At 36.7% G+C, this 25,479-nt stretch overlaps 1 protein-coding gene across 3 annotated transcripts in view; it reads left to right on the top strand.

The window, feature by feature from the left end:
• The window catches only part of SLC4A4 (solute carrier family 4 member 4), a 330,474-nt gene extending 305,331 nt beyond the window's left edge, over positions 1 to 25,143 (top strand). Inside the window, exons 19-26 of one of the 3 annotated variants that reach the window (XM_069458318.1) lie at positions 763 to 941; positions 2,067 to 2,139; positions 9,823 to 9,891; positions 11,949 to 12,122; positions 13,927 to 14,088; positions 17,498 to 17,594; positions 19,994 to 20,073; positions 20,798 to 25,143. In XM_069458318.1, coding sequence (XP_069314419.1) covers positions 763 to 941; positions 2,067 to 2,139; positions 9,823 to 9,891; positions 11,949 to 12,122; positions 13,927 to 14,088; positions 17,498 to 17,594; positions 19,994 to 20,037 — 798 coding nt within the window. In that variant the 3' untranslated portion in view covers positions 20,038 to 20,073; positions 20,798 to 25,143. The remainder of the gene's footprint in view (positions 1 to 762; positions 942 to 2,066; positions 2,140 to 9,822; positions 9,892 to 11,948; positions 12,123 to 13,926; positions 14,089 to 17,497; positions 17,595 to 19,993; positions 20,074 to 20,797) is intronic. The other 2 variants (XM_069458317.1, XM_069458316.1) reach the window with 2 other exon arrangements.
• Positions 25,144 to 25,479: the final 336 nt, after the last annotated feature.

Below are 25,479 nucleotides of genomic sequence, written 5' to 3'. Positions count from 1 at the left end.
CTTTAGTTACATTGTCTGCTCTTCCAGCCAGTCAGTGTTACTGTGACCATTAGATGATGTTTGAAATCAGCCTATTCTGATTAAGGGGGTGCTAATTACCTTAATGATGATGTTAATAGATTACTAAACAATCTTTTTCATATAATGTGAAAGGTGATAAATGGTCTACATACCTTCTCAAGGTGGCTTTCGGATCTTTAATCCACATACACTGACTGCCGTCTAGGTAAACAGCATACCTTAGTGGTCTAGTAGACAAGGCGAGAGCCTGCTTTCCAGGTGTTACCATGTTAACAACAACAGCCAGTACCACTCCTGCTCCTGTCGCCATGTACTAGGTTCCTGCTACGTAACCACTACTACTATTTAAGTTGCTCCAAGATGCTTTGCCTGTTACTTCCTTGAATGGTCCCAACTCCTCTTCAAAGTATGCATAGATCTCCATTGTTCTGATCGGAAAATTGGATGCAGAGAGATTAGTTAGCAATAAACAAGCAATAGCTAAAGCTGTGACTTAAATCTAACTTAATTATGCAAAGCTGTAGTAGAGGAGGTGTCTACTATAGCAGCTATGGGAGGTGATTGTATGTTTAGTTGCTGGGGGGAATAATATGAGGAAAATGAAGTCCTTTCCCCTAAGAAGTTCACCTGATCAAGCAAAGTGAGTCAATTTCTTTTGGTAATCTTGATTCCCGTCTGGGAATACGACTGGATAGCAAATATGAATATTTTCTCCCCACGGTTCTGTTGTCTCTTCCACAGAAAGGAGCGGGGTATCACTTGGATCTCTTCTGGGTGGCCATCCTCATGGTCGTGTGCTCCTTCATGGCTCTTCCGTGGTATGTAGCTGCGACCGTCATCTCCATCGCTCACATCGACAGTTTGAAGATGGAGACAGAGACTTCTGCACCTGGAGAACAGCCAAAGTTTCTAGGAGTGAGGTGTGTTGAGTCAGAGGAAAATAGCTCTAACAAAACACATTTCCATACGTCCACGTGTCAATCATAAGGAAATGAGCAGATTTGGAGGAGATAGGGCTGGTGATGATTAATTGATGCCTATATTTTCTATTCCAGAAAGGACTAAATTTTCATCAGAAAGAGAGTTTTTGATTTTTTTTTTTTTAGTTTACTTCCTATGATATATACATTTTTGTTGATTACTGAAAGACTAAATGATGCAACATAAAAAACACAAGCAGATAATTTTCTTCAACGTGCAGGTGATTTTGTTGCTGCAGTGATTACTCCATCACAGTCATATATAAAGGCCCTAAAACTCTTGAGTCTGCTTATGACTTTTAAGATTCTACGAAGGGAGAGGAATCCTTATTTTCCCAGTTCATTTTCTGTCCCTGTAAGTGCTGAGAAACTTTGACCTCCAGCTATTAGATTTGGGTAGCGATGAAGGGCAGTGGTAGAAGACTTTTATCCTCCGTTGAGTCCTTTTTGCAGCAAACCCTGCTCACGAGTGCTTGGGTGGAGAGCTCACCCATCATTTCCCACGCCACAACAATGGCTGATTCTTTTGGGGGGGAGGTGGGGGAGGGGTGTAGGATGGGAATCATATTTGTTAAAAAGTACTTTTGTCATTGTAGATTTGGAAATTAGACTGATGTGATTCATTGCAGTCATGAAATTTCCCTGAGCTGTTTGTTAATTAGAACGTGGGACAATGTAATATCTGTCTCCTATGAAAGAAGGTGTAATTACACAACAAGAGAAGTTGTTTGAAAAATAAGGGCTTCAAAGAGGCCAGTAATTGCTGGACCAAGAGCAAGGGATTTTTTCTTTCTCGATTCTAAAAGGAGCAAAAGATGTAGCAGGATCACTTCTTTCTTCATGAATTCAAATAACCTATTGCGATAGCTTTAAGAGATTTTTTTTTATAGTTATGTTGAGCCTTTATGCTATTCTTGAGATTATTAATTACATGATATTGACACCTTTGCTATTTTAGCCAAACATTGATTTGGTGAATGTATAGTCTTTTTTTTGAAGGTGAAAAGACAAGAGCATGTTTATGAAAACAAGAGGTAGATTGGTAATCTTTTGATTTGGTTTCAGGGAACAAAGAGTCACTGGAACCCTTGTGTTTATTCTGACTGGTCTGTCAGTCTTTATGGCTCCCATCTTGAAGGTAAATATGTCAAACACTCACCTCTTCCTCCTTCTCAGAACACTGACATCTAATTGGACATGTGAAGAGTGGGATTCCTTATGAAACATTTGCAAGATGCTCATCAGTTCTATAACACACTGAAGCAGGAGTCAAGTAGAAAGAAGACTTTAAGAAACTTTTACCTTGATTTCCTTCTCACTCTTTCACGCCTTCCCTTATTATGATTTTTGCAGTTATTTGATTGAACCATATGAAATTACCAGTATTCAAACATTCCGATCCACGAAAAAAGCAGTTTCATGCAGTTCAATCTGACTGATCATCTCTCCCCCAAAACAAACATATTTTTTACTCTCTTTGTCTCCTGTACATACTTTCTTCCTTCCATCCTCTATTTACTTGTACCCAAATCCTGCCCGCTCCTCCCCTTAGATTCCTGGACAATAGGAGTGATTCAGGATGACTAGTTTGAAATTTTTCTCCTACTTTTAATTATTGCTGTGCTTCTACTTTCTTTGAATCAGAAGGCCTCATAGTCCACCAAGGGATATTAGAGTAAAATTACTGATCTATATTTAGAATACTTTAGAAATATTTCTGAAGAAGAAAAATTATGTGGTAGGTTATTTAGAAATTTAGGAGTCAATATATAGGTTTGATTGATGGGATGGATATCGTTGCCTAGAGAGATAAATATAAACTATATGTGAAAACTTACTGAGAAGCAGAAAAAAAAAAACAAAGAAGGTTAATATATACCTCTCATAAAGTTTCCAGTTTTCTTTTGTGATGCATTTTATTCTTTTTTCTATTCTATAAACAATTGTTGTTGATAATTGGTATCTTATGCTTTATACCACAGTACAAAGCACAGAAGTCACCCATAGACTAACAGCTGTAAACAACCACTGTTAACAATATCCTTAAAAATTTTTCTCTGAAAATGTTTATTTTTAAACAATTCTAATTTTTAAGGTTTTTAAAATGCTCATTTAATTACATAAGTAATGGGGCAGTACATTCTTCTGAAGATTTCAAATTATATAGCAGTTAAAGACAGTGAAAAGCAAAACCTCTCAATTTCTCTCAAATTAGCAAATTTTATGCCAATCGGATGAATTTGAGGAAAGTGGAACTGTGATATCTTAACCTATAAATAAGACTAACTTTGCCTTCAGGGCATGTAGACTAATGTGTACATTACAAACAAAATACTTGGTAAACTGTTAAAATATTTAATTTTTTTTTTTTTTTTTGTTTCTCCAATGCCAATTAACTGGTTTAATTAATTTCTGACTGGATTCATGAAGAAATATGTACCTCATCTAACACATGAGGAATTAAGATTTAAAGTAACCTCTGGAGGCCGGGCGCGGTGGCTCACGCCTGTAATCCTAGCACTCTGGGAGGCCGAGGCGGGTGGATCGCTCAAGGTCAGGAGTTCGAGACCAGCCTGAACAAGAGCGAGACCCCGTCTCTACTAAAAATAGAAAGAAATTATATGGACAACTAAAAATATATATATAGAAAAAAAAAATTAGCCGGGCATAGTGGCACATGCCTGTAGTCCCAGCTACTCGGGAGGCTGAGGCAGGAGGATCGCTTGAGCCCAGGAGTTTGAGGTTGCTGTAAGCTAGGCTGACGCCACGGCACTCACTCTAGCCTGGGCAACAAAGTGAGACTCTGTCTCAAAAAAATAAATAAATAAATAAAATAAATAAATAAAGTAACCTCTGGGGAGTTATTTCTGGTGCTGTCCAGAGGGCCCTAAAAGAGTACAGAATTTGTATTCTGCAGGGACAGAGGGAAATACGTTGTCACCTCTGCCAGCACAAAGCAAGCGATGGGGCAGGTTTGAAGGTGTAGTGGGTTTCACAGCATCAAGCCCATTGCCAAAATTCTTTGTGTCCCTCTGTCGTCCTGTAGACGCCACATCAGCTGGTGGAAAAGCCCAGTGACAGCTTTACCTCTTAGGCGATGGCACCTCACATGGAGTGATCATTTTTAGAGAGTTCACTGCAGGCAGTTGTGACCCCATATCGTGGCAGACTGTGCTAGAAATGAATCTTCCCTCTGGGTTCCCCGAAGGTGGACTCGCGTGGCACAGCCGCGGTTTCTTTGTGGGTGCTCCTGGTTCTTCGTCACCAGTGAGGGACAAACGGACAGAAACCTTCTCATCGGTTCAAATTTACTCATCCCCCTCCCCATGTTTTCTTTTATTTTGATATTATTTCTTTTCATTAATATAGCATAAAATATTGATTCAAGAACGTCAAATGTGTTTGAAAGTTTGTGTGTGTGTGTGTGTGTGTGTGTGTGTGTGTGTTACAGCAAATTGGCTTTAATCCTGGAGAATCTGTCAGTTGAGTAATCACGTATGAGTGGAAGGGACACAGAGAGCAGACACTGTATAAATTGCTATTTTTAGGAAGGGATGCAAGACTCACATTTTCAACAGTGCCTCTTCCTATTTTCTCACCCTGCACCCAAATAGGGCTGCAGAGAAGTTAAAGCTGAAAGCCCTTTTGTTCTTTACAATGACTCTTTTTGCCTTGATATGCAAAGCACCTTAGTATTGACAGAAACAGACCAGAATGCAGAGAAAGAAGACAGATGTGAGGGATCAATGAACATGAGCTTGCTTCTTTTCCTTTGACCTTCCCTGAGGAATCCGTGCTCGGCTCACCCCCGGTCCGCTGCTGGTATCCATGATTGTGGCTACTTCCCCCGGCAATGCTGGGTTTAACCCAGAGAGTCTTTGTAAGAATCAGTGAAAAAGGTGGTCCAGCAAACATTTTTGTTAAGCAAGGTTTTGCCCAAAGTGTAGGAAATGAAATTGTTTAGTCAATACCGTTTACAACATACTGTGGAAAACCTATGTTTAAAAACAGCAATCACAGAGTCAAGCATTGGCAATTGTCGCTCCCTTCCTTCAGTAAGCTAGGCTATTCCTTACTTTGGGAATCACATCTCTTGCTCACGTCTGATTTCAGGCCATGTTCCCTTCTTACCACTGAAGTTTGGTAAGTTCTGTGCATGTATCACAGATCCCTTGTTGGCTCACTAGAAAAGTCAATACAGGAAGAAGCAGACCTGAGTAAGAGTCAAGATTAACAATTAACCTTAGAATTCGCACACGAAGTGGTGTCAGGGGTTAGTTGGAGGAGGAAATCTTTTTTCCTCCCCCATGTGACTGTGTGTTTATAAAGGATCAGGGTGCAGCTTCACAGAGTGGCTGTACTTAAGAGTCTGCCTTTGACAGGAGATCGGATGAATGGGATCGAGGGAAATGTGTGACTTTTACTTGGTAAAATGAAATGGCTCAGCCCCTTCCCTGCCCAGCTCCTCACGTCCCTTCCATGTTTGATGGTCTCAGGTGGTCCCAGTAATTTTCTCCCATGCATGAGGCTGTGTGGGTAGTCACTCCCCCTGCCTACTTATGCAAGCTTACTTTGAACATGAAGTTTATGACTTCTCCTTTGATCTCTGCCGAAATCTGTCTTTTATGTGGAAGAATGTACGGAATTACAGTGTACCGGCTTTAAGTTCACGAGGATATCCCTTTGACCCTGGCCGGTTACAGTCAGACATGCCTCAAAGCGTTGAATCTTAAGGCTGATTCAGTACGGAGCTGTTGGGAAGCAAGAATAACTGGCTTCCCAGGCTGGCTAAACTGTTTAGATCTGTGTTTCTGCAGCAGAAATATTGCCTGTTAAGCGAGTGCTTCTGTACGGAGAAACTAGAGGAGACTGAAGAGCAGCAAAAAGATGAAAGGCAGTTCCTTGAGCTTACTTTTTGCATTTTCTGGCAAGTCTAAAAAAATAAAGATCAAGTAAATTTCACTGCTGCTTCTGTTGCCTTTGCTTGAATTAGTTTATCTTTAACATGAAGAGTGGCCGAATTTATCTTTAAGATTTGTTTAGTGTGCTCAAATGTGGAGGATATTTGTTGAGCTCGTGTAATACGCCACATCCTCTCCTCAGTACCAGGGAAACAAAGAGAAATGATAGTGATGATGATGATGATGATGCTTGTCATGGTAGCTGCCATTTATTGAACTTGGCACTGGATTAAGGGCTCAGCACAGATTTTTATAATTTAGTCCTCCGATGAATAACATTTCTGAAAAAGATACCGATACTTGTCTCTGTTTTATAGATTGAGAAAAATTGTGAATAACTTGCTGAGTCACAAAGTTATTAAATAATAGAGGCCAGATTTGAACTCAGGCAGTTCTGGCACAAAGCCAGTCTCATAAACCTCATGGTTTACCACCTTTTAAAATAAAACACAGTCCTTGCCTTCATTTTCATTTCCCATGAGGTGGTTTCCCCAGCTTCTTTGATCCGATTTCTAATTCTCTTACGTGCAGAGGACAATGGCATTTCACAAACTCTTCCTCATACCTCATTCCTGTTTCTTCAGTGACTGGTGACCAGAGTGCAAGGCAGCAGCTTCCTTATCAGCTTGGATTTTTAAGGCTTAAGGGAATTAGGATATTATTTTTATAACATGTTTCTGAAGATAGTTGTGATAGCTGAAAGGGAAATACAGTATAAATAAAACTAGGGCTTCAGGTGTGATCTTTGCAGCCATCCTTCTGGACTGTGCCTTTGCCCCCACCATTGAGGGACCGAAGAGGGTTGTGCTGGGCAACTGCAGGCTTCTCAACTTGCCAGTCAAGGTCCTCATGATAATAATGACATTAATGCCACATGCATCATTTATTAAATATCTGTTATGAACCAGGCCCTGGACTCGATGCTTTGTGCTATTTATCATAGCCACTTTCTAGATGAGAATACTGAGGATAAGAGAAGCTAATAATTTTCTCAGTGTTACACAACTGGTAGAGGCCAGAATTTGCAACCAGGTGTGCCTGACTTGTGTGCCCATGCTTTCAATCGGGATCTCGTTCTGATTTTTACTCACACACACAGAGTGACCATTATTCTGCTGGGAGAATAATGCACGGACTGAATTCAGAATAATGTACTGTACAGAATTCAGTTCACTTCTGTACTGAATTCTGGGTTGGACAACTATAGTCTACCTCTATTATTAAATTTATCCTTTTCTCACTTTTCCTTCTGGGAATATTCAAACCCTATCAACAAATCAAAAGGAGGTACAAGTGAAAATGAGTGGAAATGTATTCACTAGAATTTGAAAAATTTGGTGACATGGCCCAAATATGTTAAATATAACTTTGATTTCTATCTGGTAGTAGAATCAATTACTCATTTTTTCATTTGTAGTACTTATTTAATGTATTGTGATACCAATTTACAATTATGCTTTTTTGGCCCTCTTGGTATGACTGATCATTTATAAAATTTTCTTTGCGTAATTTTATCACTTAGCAATTTTGGATATGCCTGTAAACCTGGTATACCTTGTGTTTTCTATGTTTTAATTTCTCCTGTCTTCTTTGTAAAAATATTTATCTACTATCACTATGTATATTATACTGGTTTAACTTCCATCTTCTTAAAACACATTCTTCTTTTCCTTTCTTTGAGAAATTTCTGTTACAATAAATGATTCTATTGTGATGAATTTTTAAGGATTAACCCGATGTGATTCATGAACAAAATCCAATAAAAAAAATTCTCTAACCCAATAATTCTATCAAGTTTCACCGAGACTTCCATACTGGAAGATTTTTATGGAGATGTTGCACTATCGTAAAGAAAATGGCGAATTTCAGAAGACATTTATTGTCACATTGAATTTGGCCCCAAATCGGTTTAATAGGCTTCCTTATATGTACTGTTTCCTTTCTAACAAAGAATATTTTTTTTTTAAAAAAATCTTCATGTCTAAAGCTATATTCCTACCCACTCCCCATGCCATGCTGTGGTAATGATACCCGCTGATTTTATTTTGTGGTAGATTTGGTGATCTCTGTAATCATAAATTCAGAGAGAATGGACCTAAGCAGCAAGCACAGCTTTCCTTTACTTGGGCATTAGGACCACATTAGAGAAAATATTTAGGTAAGCTCAGGTGAGGGGTGAGGTTAAGTCCGGGATGAACCCTTTTTGATCACTTTCTTCAAGCTGGAAAAATGTTTTACTCAGATTCAAAAGTAACTATTGCAGGAATACTAACTCGTTTTCCATGACTGAACTATACTCTTTTCCTCTCCCACTTTTTTTTCCTTACCCGCCCCCCCCCAAATTAAAAGTGAAACGATAACAAAGAAAAATGGAAAATGTTTAAAAAATGAGTCAAGGCTATGAAATGGTCCCTTTGTTTTATTTTTTTACTTCTTGGTAAATTTATGCAGAGGAATAGAAGCCTTCATAAGGAATAGAAGCATGCACGTTCTAAGCCGAGGGCGTGTGTCGAAGTGAAGTGGCTTAAACGTGATGTGTTCACCTCCTTGTGGTGACTGTTAGGTATTGCAACACGCCCACCTCCCTCCCACAAACACCAACCCTCATCTCCCCTTCTACGTTCTATGTCATTTATTTGTTTCTTAGCTCAAGACCAAGATTAACTACAATAAAAGTGTTAATCTTTTTTTTGAAGAAGCATTTTATGTTTTATATAAATAAGTATATTTATTTTACTTAAATGTAACCATTCCTATGGCTAACCGATAACAATTGAAGACAGTCATGACACATTTTAGAATTTAGTGGTTCTTTAATAGCGGCCAAAGGGTCTCACATACAGACCTGTGTTAGACAACCACAAGGAGAGGCTGATAGAAAATGTGTTTCCCTAAATACATACATTATTCCTTTAAAAATTACTCTAAAGCCATCCTGTGCTTTCTGGTTACAATAGCCTCCTTTATGTGGATTTGGTAAGATTGGCCTTAATTGACTTGTGGTTTTAGTATTTTAGCTTTGAAAATCCTGAAATTACTTGAACTTCTTTTCAAAATCGAAGGTTGAGAACCTTTAGTTGTTCAAACAGAAGACTTCCCAGAGACAGAACCATGCTCAATTTGCTTAATATCAGGGACTTTTCACAGGTCTAGGAATAGATCAAATTTACAGACACATCACATTGGAACTTCTCATTGTTAAAACACTTTGTATTAATGTAAAAGATTTTTACTAATGAATGTATGGAAATGTATTAATGCAGTTCTAATAGAAGTGAGTTAATCCACGTGTGTAAATTAATTGCTTCCAGATCCACATGCTCCTTTCAAGCAGTGTTCTTGTTAGTTAGTCCTCTTAATATTCCCGAGAAGAAGAAAAGGAACAGTCTTTTGATGCTTATTTTATTGAACGAGGCATTTATATGATAAGCGGATAGATTGTTTGGCAAAAATAATTAAGGAAAAAAATCAAGGCACTTGGTCTCGAGTGAGACAACCCTCTACCCCTGTTTCTACCTCACAGCCCATACAACGAGCTGGTTTACATAGTCATTCCTTTTAGGGAGAAAGGGAGACAGAACTTTCCCCCCTCCATTAATCAAAAACAAGTTGTTAAGGTCATGCATGCTCACTGTAAAAAAAACAGACATCAAATGAAAACTAAGAGTCCCTTTCACCCTCCTTCATTTATTTCTAGTACAGTTTAGAAATTGATCAATTGAGGAGTAAAGCACACTGGTTAGAGATCACTGTGTTACTATCTTTTAGTTTCAGATTTAGCCTATGTTTAAACGATTCCTCCCTATTACTGTTTTTCTTGCTGTTGTTTTTAACTTTTATCTGATTTTTTTCCTCCCTAGTTTATTCCCATGCCTGTACTCTATGGTGTGTTCCTGTACATGGGCGTGGCATCCCTGAACGGTGTGCAGGTGAGTTTTCCGTAGCAATGCAGATTCAGTAGCAAGAATAGTCCAGCAATAAATCTTGGAAGAAAAGTACTGATTATTAACTGCTGAGATTTGAAAATGCATGTATTTTCTACTTTCTCCTCCATTCATGTGCTTTTCATTTCTGATTTAATCAACATCGTTAGCTGGTGCTAACAAATACTCATTTTTGTTACCAAGCATATGCATTCTTGAATTGGGCTGTTGAAAGTTATTTGACCAGGAAAGTGAGAGAGCTACAATCTTGTCTTTTTTATATTCCTTTCTCTCTCTAATCTTTATCTATTTGTCTCAAGAAGGACAAGTGTGTTCTTTGAGATAGTAATTGTCTATTTACCTTAACCCCATATACGAACAGGCTATTCTTAGTCAATTTGTTTTTCACGTGGCTGAGATCAATGATCGAAACTTTTGCACCAATAAAAGAATAAAATCAATGTGGTTTATGTACTGCTTTTGTTGAAAATTTCAGCTACTCACAACTTTGGTAAAACTAACCCCCTTTTAAAACAAATCATTAGGGAAAAACTTTTCAAGCGACTTTGTCTTTCAATTGAGGTTTAATTTAATTGGCACCAGGAAACTGGAAGTACTTATACTGCTTTCTGGCACCTTGTTAATTGTAGCCTTATTTAGCACTTAGTAATGTTTTAATGGGAAAAGACTGCATGTTCTGTGAACATCGTAAGAATTTATTTGAATCCCTTCAAAATAGGCCTTGTTTTCACTTACTGAATTTAGATTAATTTGATTTTAGAGTCAGATAGAGCTGGGCAAGTGGCTACTGTACTTTTCTCTGTTTAGGTCAATTGTGTAGAGTTTTTCACCATTTGGATATTTGTTATAAAATAGAAGGTGGTTCCTTGCAGAGCGGACTAGGTGAATGTGAACGTGGATTTCTTTGTGCCAATGAAACTTTTGGCAAGTATACATTTGATTCCCCTAAATGGAAAAATACAAAACTAATGTGGCCCCCACACTAATAGATTTTATTTTCGTTTTCCCCTTAATGACCTGATCTAGATCAGAAGTTTGATTCTGTGTCTTCTGGGGGCTTTATTGGTTGGAATTTAGTCTGTGTTTGTACAATTAAAAAGAAGGGGGAAAAAAGCAACCACATCATAATGATGGGAAAAAACAGCCATGCTAAGGGGACAGTTAGTGCCTTTCTTAAATTCTGCGGTGTGATGGCCCCTAACGGCATTTCTCTTTTTCTTACTTTTCTTTTGACTTTCCCTCTTTTAGACCTTTTTGGCAAGATTTGATTTAGCAAGAAATTTTGTAACCTAATGTTTATAAATGAGAAAGCCAGTCAAAAACGGCTGCAGAGGGAGGAAGAAAACCTTTTTAATAGGAAATCACTCTAGAAAAGATTGTGCTGGTTGACTTTTATACCTCTCTTTTACCTCCAGACAGAAAATACCGATATTATTCCAGACTTCTTATCACATGATTATTCAATTCAACAGCTAGTTACTGAGTATCCTTCATTGAAAGGTCCTATGATAGGTTCTTAAATATCATCCCATTCATCATCATCAATGTCAACGCAGCAGTTATTCTTTGAAGCACAGCACCTGGTACATCGGTGCTCAATATTCATCCCAATACCTGTTTTTACACGACCTCTCTTAGATTGAGATATCTCGTTCTTTACACCCTGAAACTCACTGTAATATTCATGTGGCATTTCTCTGAAAAGAAATGGTAATACATTTCCAAATGTAGGCTATGCCATAGATAAATAAGGTGGAATTTATGAAAATATAATTGCATTTCCATTTTCAAGTTGGACACTGCCTTTATATCCTTAAAACATCCCTGAAATGTATATGATGCATAGTATCATTAGAAGACTTATGCTTTACTCTGCTAGACTACATTTCTGCACTCCCTGACCAGGAATTTGTCCTCTGAAAAGGACACTGCTTGCCTACATTATAGAATACAAAGCATTAGTGGTTGGTTAGTCCCAGTGGAAATGACTTTGTCAGCTCTTGAATTAATGCAGTTGGACTCTCTTCCCCTTTCTTTCCCAGTTCATGGATCGTCTGAAGCTGCTTCTGATGCCCCTGAAGCATCAGCCCGACTTTATCTACCTGCGTCACGTCCCCCTGCGCAGGGTGCACCTGTTCACCTTCCTGCAGGTGTTGTGTCTGGCCCTCCTCTGGATCCTCAAGTCAACTGTGGCTGCCATCATCTTCCCAGTCATGGTAGGGATTCCCTTCATCGAACCTACTCATGAGGTCACACGGATACCATGTTAGTGTTATATGGAAGACATACGTGATTTTTATGTGTGGTTCCAAATGTTTCCACCTTAGACCTCATCACTTTGATCAGTTGTAATTGAAGTTTCCCATGCCCATGGTTATCTGGGATGGACTTTAGAATCAGGCTCATCTAAGTTCAGATACCCACTCTGGTCAGTGAACCTCTTTGGGCTGCCATTAACCCATCAGTAAAATAGGGAGGCACCATGATTGCTGTTCTGAGCATCAGTGAATATCAAGTGCATAGCACAGTGCCTGACACATAGCAAACACCAGTGCATGTTAGTTTTTTAAAATGCCATTGTACAGCAGAGTCAACCTAAATAAGGACAATTTCAGTTCAGATATAGAAGTGTTTGGCAACTTATGAGAAATCATCCCAGTGCATTAGAAGAAATGGAGTGAAAAGTTCACCTTTTGAATTTCTTGTGGTTTACGTCATGCTAAGTTTAAGGCTAAGGCTGGACTCTCTGTTCTTGCCATGGTTTGTTGAGATGTAATGTAATGCAACTTACATCTCACTCTGAATCACAAGCGAAAGAAGGGGAAAAGGAAACGCAAGCTCTGTATTTGGCTTCATTATTGAATTTTATACTTTATCATAATTCTTCCTCCTTTGCAAAAAAATTGCACATACATAGACTTAAAACAAGTCACGGAGGCAACCTTGAGTTTGTTCTGTCTCCCCTACAGCTTTGGAAACAGAATTTCCAAACATTTACCACATTTTATTTTTCATAAAATTCCTCTTACTCTTAGCCAGAATTATTATTTTATTTTATGTATATTTGTTGTTTGTAATTGTTTTTTTTCTCCCAAGGATACAGGGAAAAATGGTATGAAATACCAGTGATATTTAAGTCATATTTTTTTTCTTAATTGTTCCTTATGTCTCTTTTTTATTCTTAAACTATATTAACCTACTGAAAAATACACTGAGTGTGAGGAATGACCCCCATTTCCCTATAAATATTGTCTACATACCTACTACTTTTGCTAAAACCAGGATAAATTTAAAATATATCCAGTAAATCATTTATTGATTGTGCTAAATAATAAAAAATACCTTACTTTTATAAAGTGTTTTTTTATCTTTTCAGAGCTCTTATTTGGTCACAGTATAATCCTGTAATAGCAGTAGGGCAGATGTTATTAATTTCTCTAGTAGGTAAAGAAACTGACCTATAGAGAGTGTGACATGGACGATGACAACCATTTCATTTGAGGCAGGCCAGGACCCCTATAGTGTGCTAATAAATGAAACAGTCCGCGCATCCCAACACTACCTCATTGCTAACCCTTTGAAGAGGTCTTAGTGTACTGTGTCCTGTACAGATATACTTGATTTTCAAAAACCTGTATAATGTTTTAACTTTGAATACTTAGAAATCATATGCAGGCTATCTTTTGCCTTTAAACTTTTAGTTATTTTATTTAAAATCTGACATGGAAGGAAGTGGTTTTGAAAAATAATCCTTTCACGTGAAAATCCTAATTGACTATGATCATATATTTCAGTGAACAAAACAGTGAATTTCAACCGAGACTTTTATAAAACAAATTTTCCCCAGGAAGAAAATGATTGTGGTCCACCAAGTATAAGCCAGTACAGTTAGGATGAGTTCTGTCACACGCTAGCCTTGTACAGAATAGGTTTCTGCTGACTTTGACAGGGCAGTATCAATACTCAGTGTGACTTCATCTAACGTGGTTTCTTTCACACTGTTTATGTTTGTTCTTGCAGATCTTGGCACTTGTAGCTGTCAGAAAGGGCATGGACTACCTCTTCTCCCAGCACGACCTCAGCTTCCTCGATGATGTCATTCCAGAAAAGGACAAGAAAAAGAAAGAGGATGAGAAGAAAAAGAAAAAGAAGAAGGGAAGCCTGGACAGTGATAATGACGACGTAAGGAACTTGCCAAATTCCACAGTAAAGCTAGTTAAAGAAACAAATGTGAAAAATGTCGTTTTTTTATACTTAATGTGAGATGGAGGGTGGATTTCTAAAACTCTTTCTCTGGCCATGTGACATATTACTCATTTCACCTCCCTTTGCCCTTCATTTTCTCTCTTTGGTTTTTTATATTTTCTGAAGTCTTTCTGTAGCCATTAATACACTAATAATGACCTAATGACTAATACATAACTTCCAAAAAAATTTTAAAACCCACCACATTTAAAGAACTTTGATCTAATAGACCTAAAAGAAGTTTGCTTAGTAATTCCATAAAATGTATTTTGTTTGCCATTGGTAATTCAGGATTTCTATTTGAGATAATAACTCAATTTTATATCATTTTAAGCCTAAGGTGGACAGATGTCAGTGTCTTACCTCCTATGATCTATTTATCTATCTGAGTAGGCTCTCGGCCAGAGATCTGTGCTGTTATACTATACTAGCTCTGTATTTATACTAACATGATTTGACACTATTTTTCCATAACTTTTCAATAAAAGGGGAAGGGAATTGGAGTTTGAGGTCTTTTTACAAAATTATAGTCAGTGTCATAGTCCAAATGGTCCTCCAGCATTAGGTGGTTAAGTTGCGAAATAAAATTTTTGCCCATTTTTTTTTTTTAGGAAACCATTTCACAGAATACAAATGCTCCAGGAGAGATTCATAATCTGGGACTTGTTTTTCTTTAACACACACACAGCACACATACAGCTTATCCCAGTAGCCATTTGAAAAAAAGATTGCCAAGATAACATTTTCCATGTGAAAATTGTTTTGGATTTTACACAGTGCAGTATCACAAATTATTTTTGTGTGTGTCATTACCCAGTCTAAAATAGGAATATAATTAATTTTTCGTGTCTAGTCAGTACTTAATCACTTTGATTGATCATGCATACCTCATCCTTAATTGTCTTAACAGCTCTTTAAAGTGTTTATTTTTGTTCCCATTTCACAAGTGAGGAAATTTAGACTGAGAAATGTCGTTTTGAAATTTTTTTTCAGCCTTAGTGAAATATGATCGACAGACAAAATTGTATATATTTAAGGTGTACAATGTGATGCTTTGATATATGTATATGAGTCAATTTTCTAAATGTACACAGCAGTTAAGTGGCAAAGCCAAAACTCTAATCCAGGCCTTTCTGGTTATGTCCAATTGATCAGGCTGTCCGATTGTATTTTTTTGTAGAACTTGGAAACGGTAGAGTGAAAGAAGCAACAGACAGAATTGGATTTCACATAAATTGATCCAATAAGAAAAAGACTTAATATATGAGGCACATTTAGCTAAAATCAAAGGGAAGTTTTCTGACTGTCATCATCCTCTTGCAATGCGAGCAGGTGTATAGATTTTCTGTTTCCAAAGATGACAGAAAAAGAGAGAATGTGTTTAAATTGCAGCAGAGATTAAGATGCAGTATTAAGAAGAATGATGTGTTTACACGTTGAATAGACATCAAAATTTGAAATGAATTTCTGTACCCCTCTAGACCAAAAAAAAAAAAAAACGGTTGCCTGAAATATTAAAGTAATTAAAGCAGTATTTTGTCTTGAATTTCCAAAACAGTTACCTCCGTTTATTTACATGGACACCAAAGTTAAAATTCATGACACATTATGAATGTACGAAGTAATATTATGGAATCCTCTCCTCTAATTGTTTTAAGAAAAAACAATAAAAGATCAACTTTTGGGAATGTTTTAAATTTACTGCTTTCCAATGGCAAAAGTCGGATTGGATGAGCTCCTGAGAATTTTTTTCTAATTCTTAGATATGATTTCCAACAAATCATATTTTATTTAAATAATACTAGTCTTTTATTAATCTTTACCATTTTTAGCTTCATATTCCCAACAGATTTCTTGAAGATAATGTTGTGGAACTTATTTTTTTTCCCTTTTCCTCTTCCCTGTCCCACCCCTACCAAAATAAACACGCACATTAGTTCCTAGGCAGTAAATCACACCAGGCACTTTAGAGTGCATCTGTGCAGTAAGCTCTATGTGTTGAGCCCATTATTTGAGGGCTCTGTGTTTGGAAGGTGGCTCTCCCCATGTTCAGCAGATACTCGTATGGTGTGGGGTCCATGGATACAAGGGACCACACTGGGACATGGAGGTTACAGCTCTAATGTTGATGAGGCAGAAGTAGTGACAATTACTTTGCCAACATTCTGAGCCATTCAGTCATTTTTGAACCTGCCTGGTAGGCTGTGATTAAGGATGAGCTGACAACCTGTGCACCCATACGAGTGCTATTGTTTTGGAAAATGTTTGAAATACTGTAGTAGGACTTATTGTTGACGTTCCCATAAAGGTAGGTGCAGGTGGCATCTTCATTTTTTTTCTTTTTTCAGTTTAATTGCATGATCTTAGTTCTCTAAAAGGCTATTAATAGCTCATTACCCTCTTTAGATTCATCCTAAAGGAATTTTTAGTGTGACTAATAAGTTTTATGTTAAAAATTTTTTTTTATTTGACCCCATGTTCTTATAGTTTTCTTTCAGCTAAAGATTGTCTCCTTGGTACTTTCAGTTAAGAGATGAGTTGGATCTTTTCAGTCCAAACATAGAGTTGAATTTAATGTAATGATTTTTTTTTTTAGGTTAAATAATGATCCTGTGAAAATCTGTTACATTTTGGGCTAGGTGGCTTGTTCTTTAGGTAGCCTGATTTTATCATTTTATTCTGGTTATGATTCTCTGCTTATCTGGCCATCGTAAGCACCTTACTTTTGATTTTATCTTCTCATAATTTGCTTATATTTTCAAATGTCTTTGGCAGAAGCAAATTGAAATGACCCATTAACCATAAAATAGTGTTTGGCAGAGTAAGGGAGGAAGGTTTATTTTTGTGTCTATATAGAAGACTCCTTGATGGTAGATGTTAAAAAAATCTTCTGCTTGTTTTGGAAGGAAAGATGGGGCATGATTTTCCTGAAGATGGAATCAGAGAGCATTAAGGAAACAAGAATTTCAAGACTGTATTATAGTTTAGAAGTTTCCTAGATTTAATCTATTTTCACATTGAGATCATCCACTGCACACGTGGGCAACCCGGAAATGTTTGCTGATTGAGGATCAAGCTTATGGAACGCTTCGCAATTCGGTTGTAGTGATCTGTAGTTGGTGTAGTTCTGCTTAATCCCATTATTAACTCAGAAGAGAGGAAAACAAATGTGAGGGGGAGCGGTGGTATAGAATTTGAAAAGTTGGAAAATTGGAAACGATCATATCTAAGGCTTTTCTCCTTAATATTATGTAAATGATAATATGATAGGTTTGATCAATGCTGGGAGGTAGGATGGCCTGTATGATAAAAACATTCTAAGCACTGTTGTACATTTTTTTCACAGTCTGACTGCCCATACTCAGAAAAAGTTCCAAGTATTAAAATTCCAATGGACATCATGGAACAGCAACCTTTCCTAAGCGATAGCAAACCTTCCGACAGTGAGTAGAACTAACCTCTTGCTTGCTTGCTTGCTTGAATATGATTTGCACTTGCAGAGAAAAAACTTTAGAACTATCATCTACGTTAACTTTCCCTCTATTTTGTCTTTCTTTTTTTCTATGTGAAGATTTACACTTAATGATTATAAAATTTCATTTTTACGTATCCCAAGCTTCACCCTTAACTTCTTCCTTTTATCCATAATCTTTTAAATTTTTGTTTTGTTTTAAATTTTTGTTTGGTAGTTTTTTCTCTTCCCCAAATCACTACCAGGTTTTCTTTTTTTTTTTTTTCCCAGTTGCTAAACTTGTAACCATGTTTTAAATTGATTTTTCTTTTATTCTGCTGGTATTTAGAATTGCAGCTTATAGTACTACATCACTGTCTGTTACTGTTTGTCTTCCTTAGGTTTCAACCAATGACCAAATCAGCTCAAAAGAGAAATTCCATCATGAGTCTCTTAATGATCAATTAATCAATTGTTAATATTGAGAATTTGGAATAATTATTTTCAATTAAACCGACAATCATAAAATATTAGCACAACTTTCTAGGTATAACTTTAAGATATATGCATTTTCTTCCTAACCTCTTCATTCCCCTTCTGCTCTTTCAAAATCAACATTGTAACTGCACTCATCTTTCTGGGATAATAGCCTGGTGGCTACAGTGTAATGGTTTGTGACATGTCATCTTTTCTTCTGTAAATTGAGTTAACCTGTCACTTGAAAAGGGGGAAAACCTCTATGGTAACATTAGAAAACATCTCAAGCTTTTCCAATGGCAGGTAGCAATTGCCTCCCAAATACTTTCCACTCTGAGTTCTCATGTGAAGAAAATGCATTCTTTTGATTCAGGTGCACGTCAAAGTATACTGCTCTGTTATAGGACAAAAGAGAGTTGAGACACTTTTATTTCTATTTGACAGGGCTACCTCAACTTTAATAGGTTACTGTTACCAAGAAAAGTTAGAAGTGAATATCCATGAATGACAATGGGTATATTAGTTACCAATTATTGAGTAACAAATTACCATAAAACTTGTCAGCTTAAAGCAACAAACATGTATTTTCTTGCAGAGTGCCTGACATTCTGAAATTCAGGAGTGGCTGACTTTGGTCGTTCTGGCTCAGGGTCCCTTAGGAAATTATCATCAATTTGTCCAGCTGTCAGCTGGGGGCTGAGTGTCTAGAGACTTGATTAGAGCTGGGGACCTGCTCCCAAGCTCACTCCTGAGACCCCTGGCAGGGAGTTGCAGTTCCTTGGCTTGTGGGTGTCACTATTGTGTCCCACAGTATGGCCCCACAAAGCCAGTGACAAAAAGAGAAACCAGGACAGAAGCTGCAGTCTTAGAACTGAGTCTTAGAAGTGACAGACCATCCCTTCTGCCATATTCTGACCCTATTACAGTGTGGGAAGGAATTTCACAAGGACATAAATGCCAGGAGACAGGGAACACTGGAGCCCATCTTAGGTTGGCCACCAGACTGAGTTTAAAGAACAAATAGTCAAAGCAGTCTTACCTTGGGTGTCCAATTTGTAACCTATAACTTATAACTGAGGCTAATTTCTACTTAGTCCTATCAGGGATGTGGTTAAGAATTTCTTTTTGAATTGAAGCTCCCCAAACCATGTTCTGACTTTGTTTTTTATCTCTAGGTCATTACTAGCAATAGGAGACCGTGACATACATATGCCCAGTGTATATCTCTTCTGTTGGCATCATAACCTGGTACAGCCCCTTCTAAGTACAATGGAAAATCTGCTTTTAAAAAAATCACCAGTCAGAATTTGGGGCTTATGAAAAAAGTTTACATGCCAGTTGTTCTTCATCCTCTTAAAAATCCTTTAAAAGGATAAATTACAAGCTGATAAATTAGAAGTTTACTTAAGCAAAAATACACATGATCATTTTGACTGAAATATTTTCTAATGGCATTTTAATTTTTATAATCTACGAAAGAACAAAAGTGATAGAAGTAGAGTGGCAGTATAAGTAAGTACTGTTCTATTTTTTTCTCCATAAATAACAGCAGGACAAATTTGTGAAGGCTGGATGTGGAAGGAAATCTAAGAACCAGCTTTATACGTTAAGAAGACATCTGTCACCCTCTAAAAATGATTCCCTTCTTACCCTTCTCACTGAAAAGATAAGATATCAGTGGCCCATCCCAGAAAACGTAAAATAAAGGAAACTAAGTGATTTGGGCTTCACCACACTACACTACTTGGTGTCCTGGCTTGATACATTGTTGATTGAAATGTCTAAACTTGTCTTTCTTACCCTTTCCAGTTGTGAAAAATACATCAGTTTTCGTGAAGATTTTTATTTTCATTCTAATTTTATACTTTACCAAAGACCTGCTATTTATGATTTAAACATTTTTTTTTCCCCCAGGGGAAAGATCACCAACATTCCTTGAACGCCACACATCATGCTGATAAAATTCCTTTCCTTCAGTCACTCGGTTTGCCAAGGTAAAGCAGAGCCCAGGATTTTACCTGGTTCTGTGGGATGTTTGCCCCACAGAAATGTAGTTAATGGTGGGTTATTGGCAGAACTTCTTGTTCTCCTCCCTTTCTATGATTTATCTTAAATAGATTACCCAATGACCAAAACTGGTCCCAGATTTTACTGGTGGAAAGCATCCTAAGAGACATACTTACTCCTAGGAAAAAAAGTTGGCATCTTTCAATAACATTACGTTACAGCCCAGGATCAACCATTAGCTCCTGTAATTTCAGTATCATCCCTGATTTAAAAGGGTAACTGGTGCTTCCTGGGAGCTTCCTCTAGTAGTTTCCTTCTGTCTTAATAAGGCTCTAGAGATTTCAGGTCCTACTTGATTCTCAAAGTGGTGAAATCTCTGAACGTTTTCATCATGTCAGTCTTTTTGTCCTTTAATTTCCAACAGTATTACCCACCTGGTAGTCCCTCTTCTCGTTTTTGGTTTTGTTTTGTTTTAATCTCGGTATGAGATCTTACGGAATTTTTACTTGAATTTCTTGATTCTGTTGGTACCTTCCTCCCATTGAAAAATGTTTGTTTTTGTAAACACAGGGAAGAGATAAGTATTAAAAGAGAACAAGAATGACACATTTGACTTCTGTCCAGGGCATAAACATTTGACAGATGATAAACTTACTGTTTCTTTTCTTTTCTTTCTCTCTCTCTCTCTCTTTTTTTTTTTTTTCCCTCTAGTCCTCCTAGAACTCCAGTAAAAGTTGTGCCTCAAATTAGAATAGAACTTGAGCCTGAAGACAATGATTATTTCTGGAGGAGCAAGGGAACAGAAACTACATTGTAACCTGTTTGTCTTTCTTGAAACTGACAGTTTTGTTGTTAATGTTCTTGGGTTTTTTTGTCTGGCTGTTTGTTTATTTTTTAACTTTTGTTTCAGTTTTTGGTCACTGGCCAAATAATACAGCGCTCTCTCTCTGCTTCTCTCTTGCATAGGTAAAATCAAGACAATAGTGTACCGTTCCTTAAAAACAGCATCTGAGCAATCCCCCTTTTGTTCCTAAACTTTCAGAGGTGTCCTCTGACAACCAAATTCCTGTATCACTCGAGACACGCACAGACCCTGTCCTTTTCCTCTATTAAGCAGAGGACAAAAGTGTTAAGGATTTTACAAATACCTTTTATTAAAATATTGAAGGAACTTACAGCTTTAGCTGTGGAGCTATGCTAACTGGCTTGTCTTTGTCTGGTAGAACAAACCTTGACCTCCAGACAGAGCCCCTTCTCACTTACAGAGCTCTCTGACCGGAAAAAAGTGCTGCTATTCTAACTTGCTCTTGCTTGTAAACCCTAATCTTAGAGTTATCAAAAGAAGAAAACTAAAGGTACTTCACTCCCTCTAGAGAAACCATTGCCATCATTGTAGCAAGTGCTGGAATGTCCCTTTTTCCTATGCAACTTTTTTTAACCCTTTAATGAACTTATCTGTTGAGTATATTGAAGAATATTTTTCTTCCTAGATTTTGTTGTTTAAATTATGGGGCCTAACCTGCAACTTATTTTTTGTCAATTTTTAAAACTTTTTTTTAATTACTGTAAAGAAAATGAATTTTTTCCTGCAGCAGGAAACATAGTTTTGAGTAGTTCTACCTCTTATTTGTAGCTGCCAGGCTTTCTGTAAAAATTGTATTGTATATAATGTGATTTTTACACACACGTACACAAACACAAATACACAATCTCTAGGGTAAGCCAGAAGGCTAGATCAGATTAAAAACACCATGTTTCTAAGCATCCATTTTTCCCTTTCTTTAAAAGAAATTCAACTGTTCTATGAAGGAGATTGAGGGAGAAGAAATAAACTCCTGTGTCATGGGAATAACTGATGTTCTGATAACAGTAGTATTTGGGTACAGATGTTGATTGTATTACCATGTCGATGTCCTATGCAGTATTGTTAGACAATTTTTTCATTTTGAAGTATTTGTGTGTTTGTGTATGTGCTCTGTGTGTGGCTGGTGCACGTATGTGCAAAGTTAGAAAGAGGAAAGAGTGACGACAGTAGGCAAAAGACAAAGCTGTCAAGTCTCTTGTGCCAGTTTTCATAAAAACCAAACCGCATGTGAAAAATCCATCAGGGGTCCAAGAAATTTACCATTATGCAAATGAGGGTAAATGTATTTTGTTACCCATATTGTCAGTCACCATTATTGATACAATAGCTCATATTTACAGTACAAAATCTGTAGGAGTATTACTAGCCCATTCACACATCTATAAAGTGTTGCAGGATTGCAGATAGATCTGCAGAGGTAGATGTGCATATATTTTTAACAGTACTCTCACACACTTTTTTTTAGGAGGCAAAGGCAAATTATTCTTTGAGATTGGGACATTTAGAATATATTTGTGTACATATATATGTATGTGTGTTTCAAAGTACCACATTGAAAATTAGACCTTTAGTAAACAAATTTAACAGGGTATTTAAATGTAATGTCTTGAACAGGTACATTATGTATTGTGAATGTATGTTAAAAATAATATTTTAATGTTGAATCTATAATTTTGGATTCATACAACCACAGTTGTGCTATATCCTAACTATAACTGATTATAGGAAGAGTAGGAGAAGCAGAATGAAACCATTTATTTTGGTTTTATGATATATACTTATTGACTCCCACTCATTTTTATATTAACTAAATTATAAATCTGTCCTTGACATTTTGATTATAAAAAATTTTATCATCCAGAGTTGGCTGTTACTTTGCAGTATCTGATAATCTTAAAACTTAATTTTACACAAATTAGACATAAATGACCCTAATTTTGTCATTAAAATGGTAATGGTGAATTACATATTATTGTGTTAAAATCTCACATGCCAAATTTTGGCATCATATTTGTATCTAGAGCTATCCTTAAATGATTATTCTACATTATCTGGTTTTCTGTTACTCTAATATAGAGCTATATGAGAACTTTCCCCTTTTATTACTAATAGAAGCATCAATAAAATGTTTTAAAACCATGCATAAAAATTCAGCCTAACCTATGATTTTGTTAAAGACATTTATGTTTACTTTTATAAAAGCTCTAGATACATATTTTTTTTTCTGATCACAAATCAAGTGTTTGCAGATTCATGCCTCCTCCATACCTTTCAAAGAATTCCTAAAGCAACTTAGCTCATCATAGAGCTTTAGGTATAACAGCTGTAAAAACTCTCTGCACCTCCATTCATCACCTGCATTCTGTGACAGAAGGCTGGTGTTCATGGTACGAACACAGAATAGTACCTTATATTCACTAACTAAACAGGTAATATCAAACCCTCTCAGTGTTTACTGGAACCTGGGGTAGTTTTTTAAAAAATCATTACTTTCAAAGGAACAGACATAGTTACCAAACTACCAAGCAAAACCTGAGGTCCACCTAGAGCCCCCAAATTATCTATATTTTAACTGAATTTACTCAGTGATGAAGAACTGGACAGATTTTAGGGTGGTTTTGTTTCTATGTAAACTGGACACAAATTACAACAGTAAATTTTTTATAAAGTGTTTCTCCCTTTCCCCCTGATATGCATTGGGAGGTGAAAGATTCCAGTTGCTTGAAGTAAAGGCTAAGCACAATCAAGAGTTGTTAACCAGAAGTCCTGTTTGTGGTTGTAGAAACTTACTGTTGGAAGGAAAGCCATGACTAGGCCAGCATCTGCCTTATCGGAGGAGCATAAATGCCTCTGCTTTTGTGTTTGAGAGAAAATCTCTTGGGAACACTGTTTTCCTTGATGAAATTCACTCTTCTCTAGTGTGAGAAATGACTACTTGGAATCCTAATTGTTTTGTGTGCCATAGGCAGGAATGTTTCTTCCTCTTCTTTAGTCCAGGTTGGGGAGTGGCAGTGGGGAGGGGATTTAGGACTTAGGAAGTAGGCAAACAAAAGCCTCCCTCCTCTGCAGCCCACCTGAAAGAATGGGGGAAAACAATTGTCTGCTGTCAGTAATTCAGTTTGTGTGTATTTTATGCACATGCACCAACCCACACAGAGTGAATCTTTTATCAGCTGTCTATTGATGTTTATTAGAGAATGATTGTCTTCCAAGTTTTTGGGTTCTTTTTTTTAAAACTGTGTTAAAGTACTTGAAATGTATTGACTGCTGACTATCTTCTAAAAACAAAACAAAACCGTTTGAGCTGTATTACAGAGGTTGACATTGTTCAGGGATGGGACAAAGCTTTCTTCAATCCTTTTCATACCACTTAATGATTTTGGTGCAGGAACCTGAGATTTTTCTCATTTCTATCCCATGATAGTTAACATCTGCTTTTCACAGCGTGAGCATGAAGCCCAGTGGCACCAAGTGGCTGAATGTAATCAAGTGATATTTCATAGCACTTCACTACCTGAAGGGCCTTGGGAATTTTCAGATGATGATTTCATTGAGCTTCATTGCAGCCTAAAATTAAAAAAAAAAAAAAAAAAAAGTTTTGTAACATATGCTAACAGTCAAGTTGCATTTTGACCAGAAATTTGGGTATGTCCTATTTCTTGGCTCATTTCATTGTGCTCTATGGGTACTTACAAGAATCAAGAATTTTGTTTCCTAGACAAATATTGCAACTCAGGGCTAAAGTCATCCAGTGAAACTTTTAGAGCCAGAAGTAACTTTGTCCCAGTCCTACGATGTGAAAAGAGTGAATAGTTGCCTCTTTTTAGCCATTTTCATGGCTGGTACATATTCGTACACATTACTTTTCAGAATCAATACGCACTTTCAGATATTCTTATTTTTATTCTCTTAAGTCTTTATTAACTTTGGAGAAATGATGCATCTTTTTATTTTAAATGAAGTAGATCAACATGGTGGAACAAAATGATAAAGAACAGAAAACATTTCAATATATTACTAATAATTTTTTCCAATATAAAACCTAAAATTCCTATAACATTATAGTATTTTACAGTTTTATGAAGCTTTCTATTGTGACTTTTATGGAATTAAGAGATGAAGAAGATGAGATATTTTAGCATTTATATTTTTCAAAATTATATGTATACTTAAAATAAAGTAACTTTATGCATTTATGAGCGTCAAGTGCTTCTGTTCAGCTCTTTAAATAATTGTTAAATGCCTGTTATTTTTACTTCTTTTGGTGCTGCAAGGAAAACAAAGATGAGTAAATCAGAATTCCTGTCTGTAGATTGCTTTAATCACTGTAGGCAGGAGGGTAAAATAAGCGTCCACATTTTGTAAAATAAGAGATTGTAATAATTTCTATTTAAGGATTAATTAAGTGCTATTATGCAAGAATTCAAAGGAAGAAAAAAATGTGTCCAACTAAGAACAATGGGAATGGTTTTATTGAGAAGATAGTATTGTCATTCTTCTTTTATAAAGTTAGTGAAATAAAAAATAC

Source organism: Eulemur rufifrons, chromosome 24, assembly GCF_041146395.1.
Source record: "Eulemur rufifrons isolate Redbay chromosome 24, OSU_ERuf_1, whole genome shotgun sequence".
Classification (NCBI taxonomy): Eukaryota; Metazoa; Chordata; class Mammalia; order Primates; family Lemuridae; genus Eulemur; species Eulemur rufifrons.
Note: the sequence above shows the minus strand (reverse complement) of the source record. Positions and strands in the feature narration are given on the sequence as shown.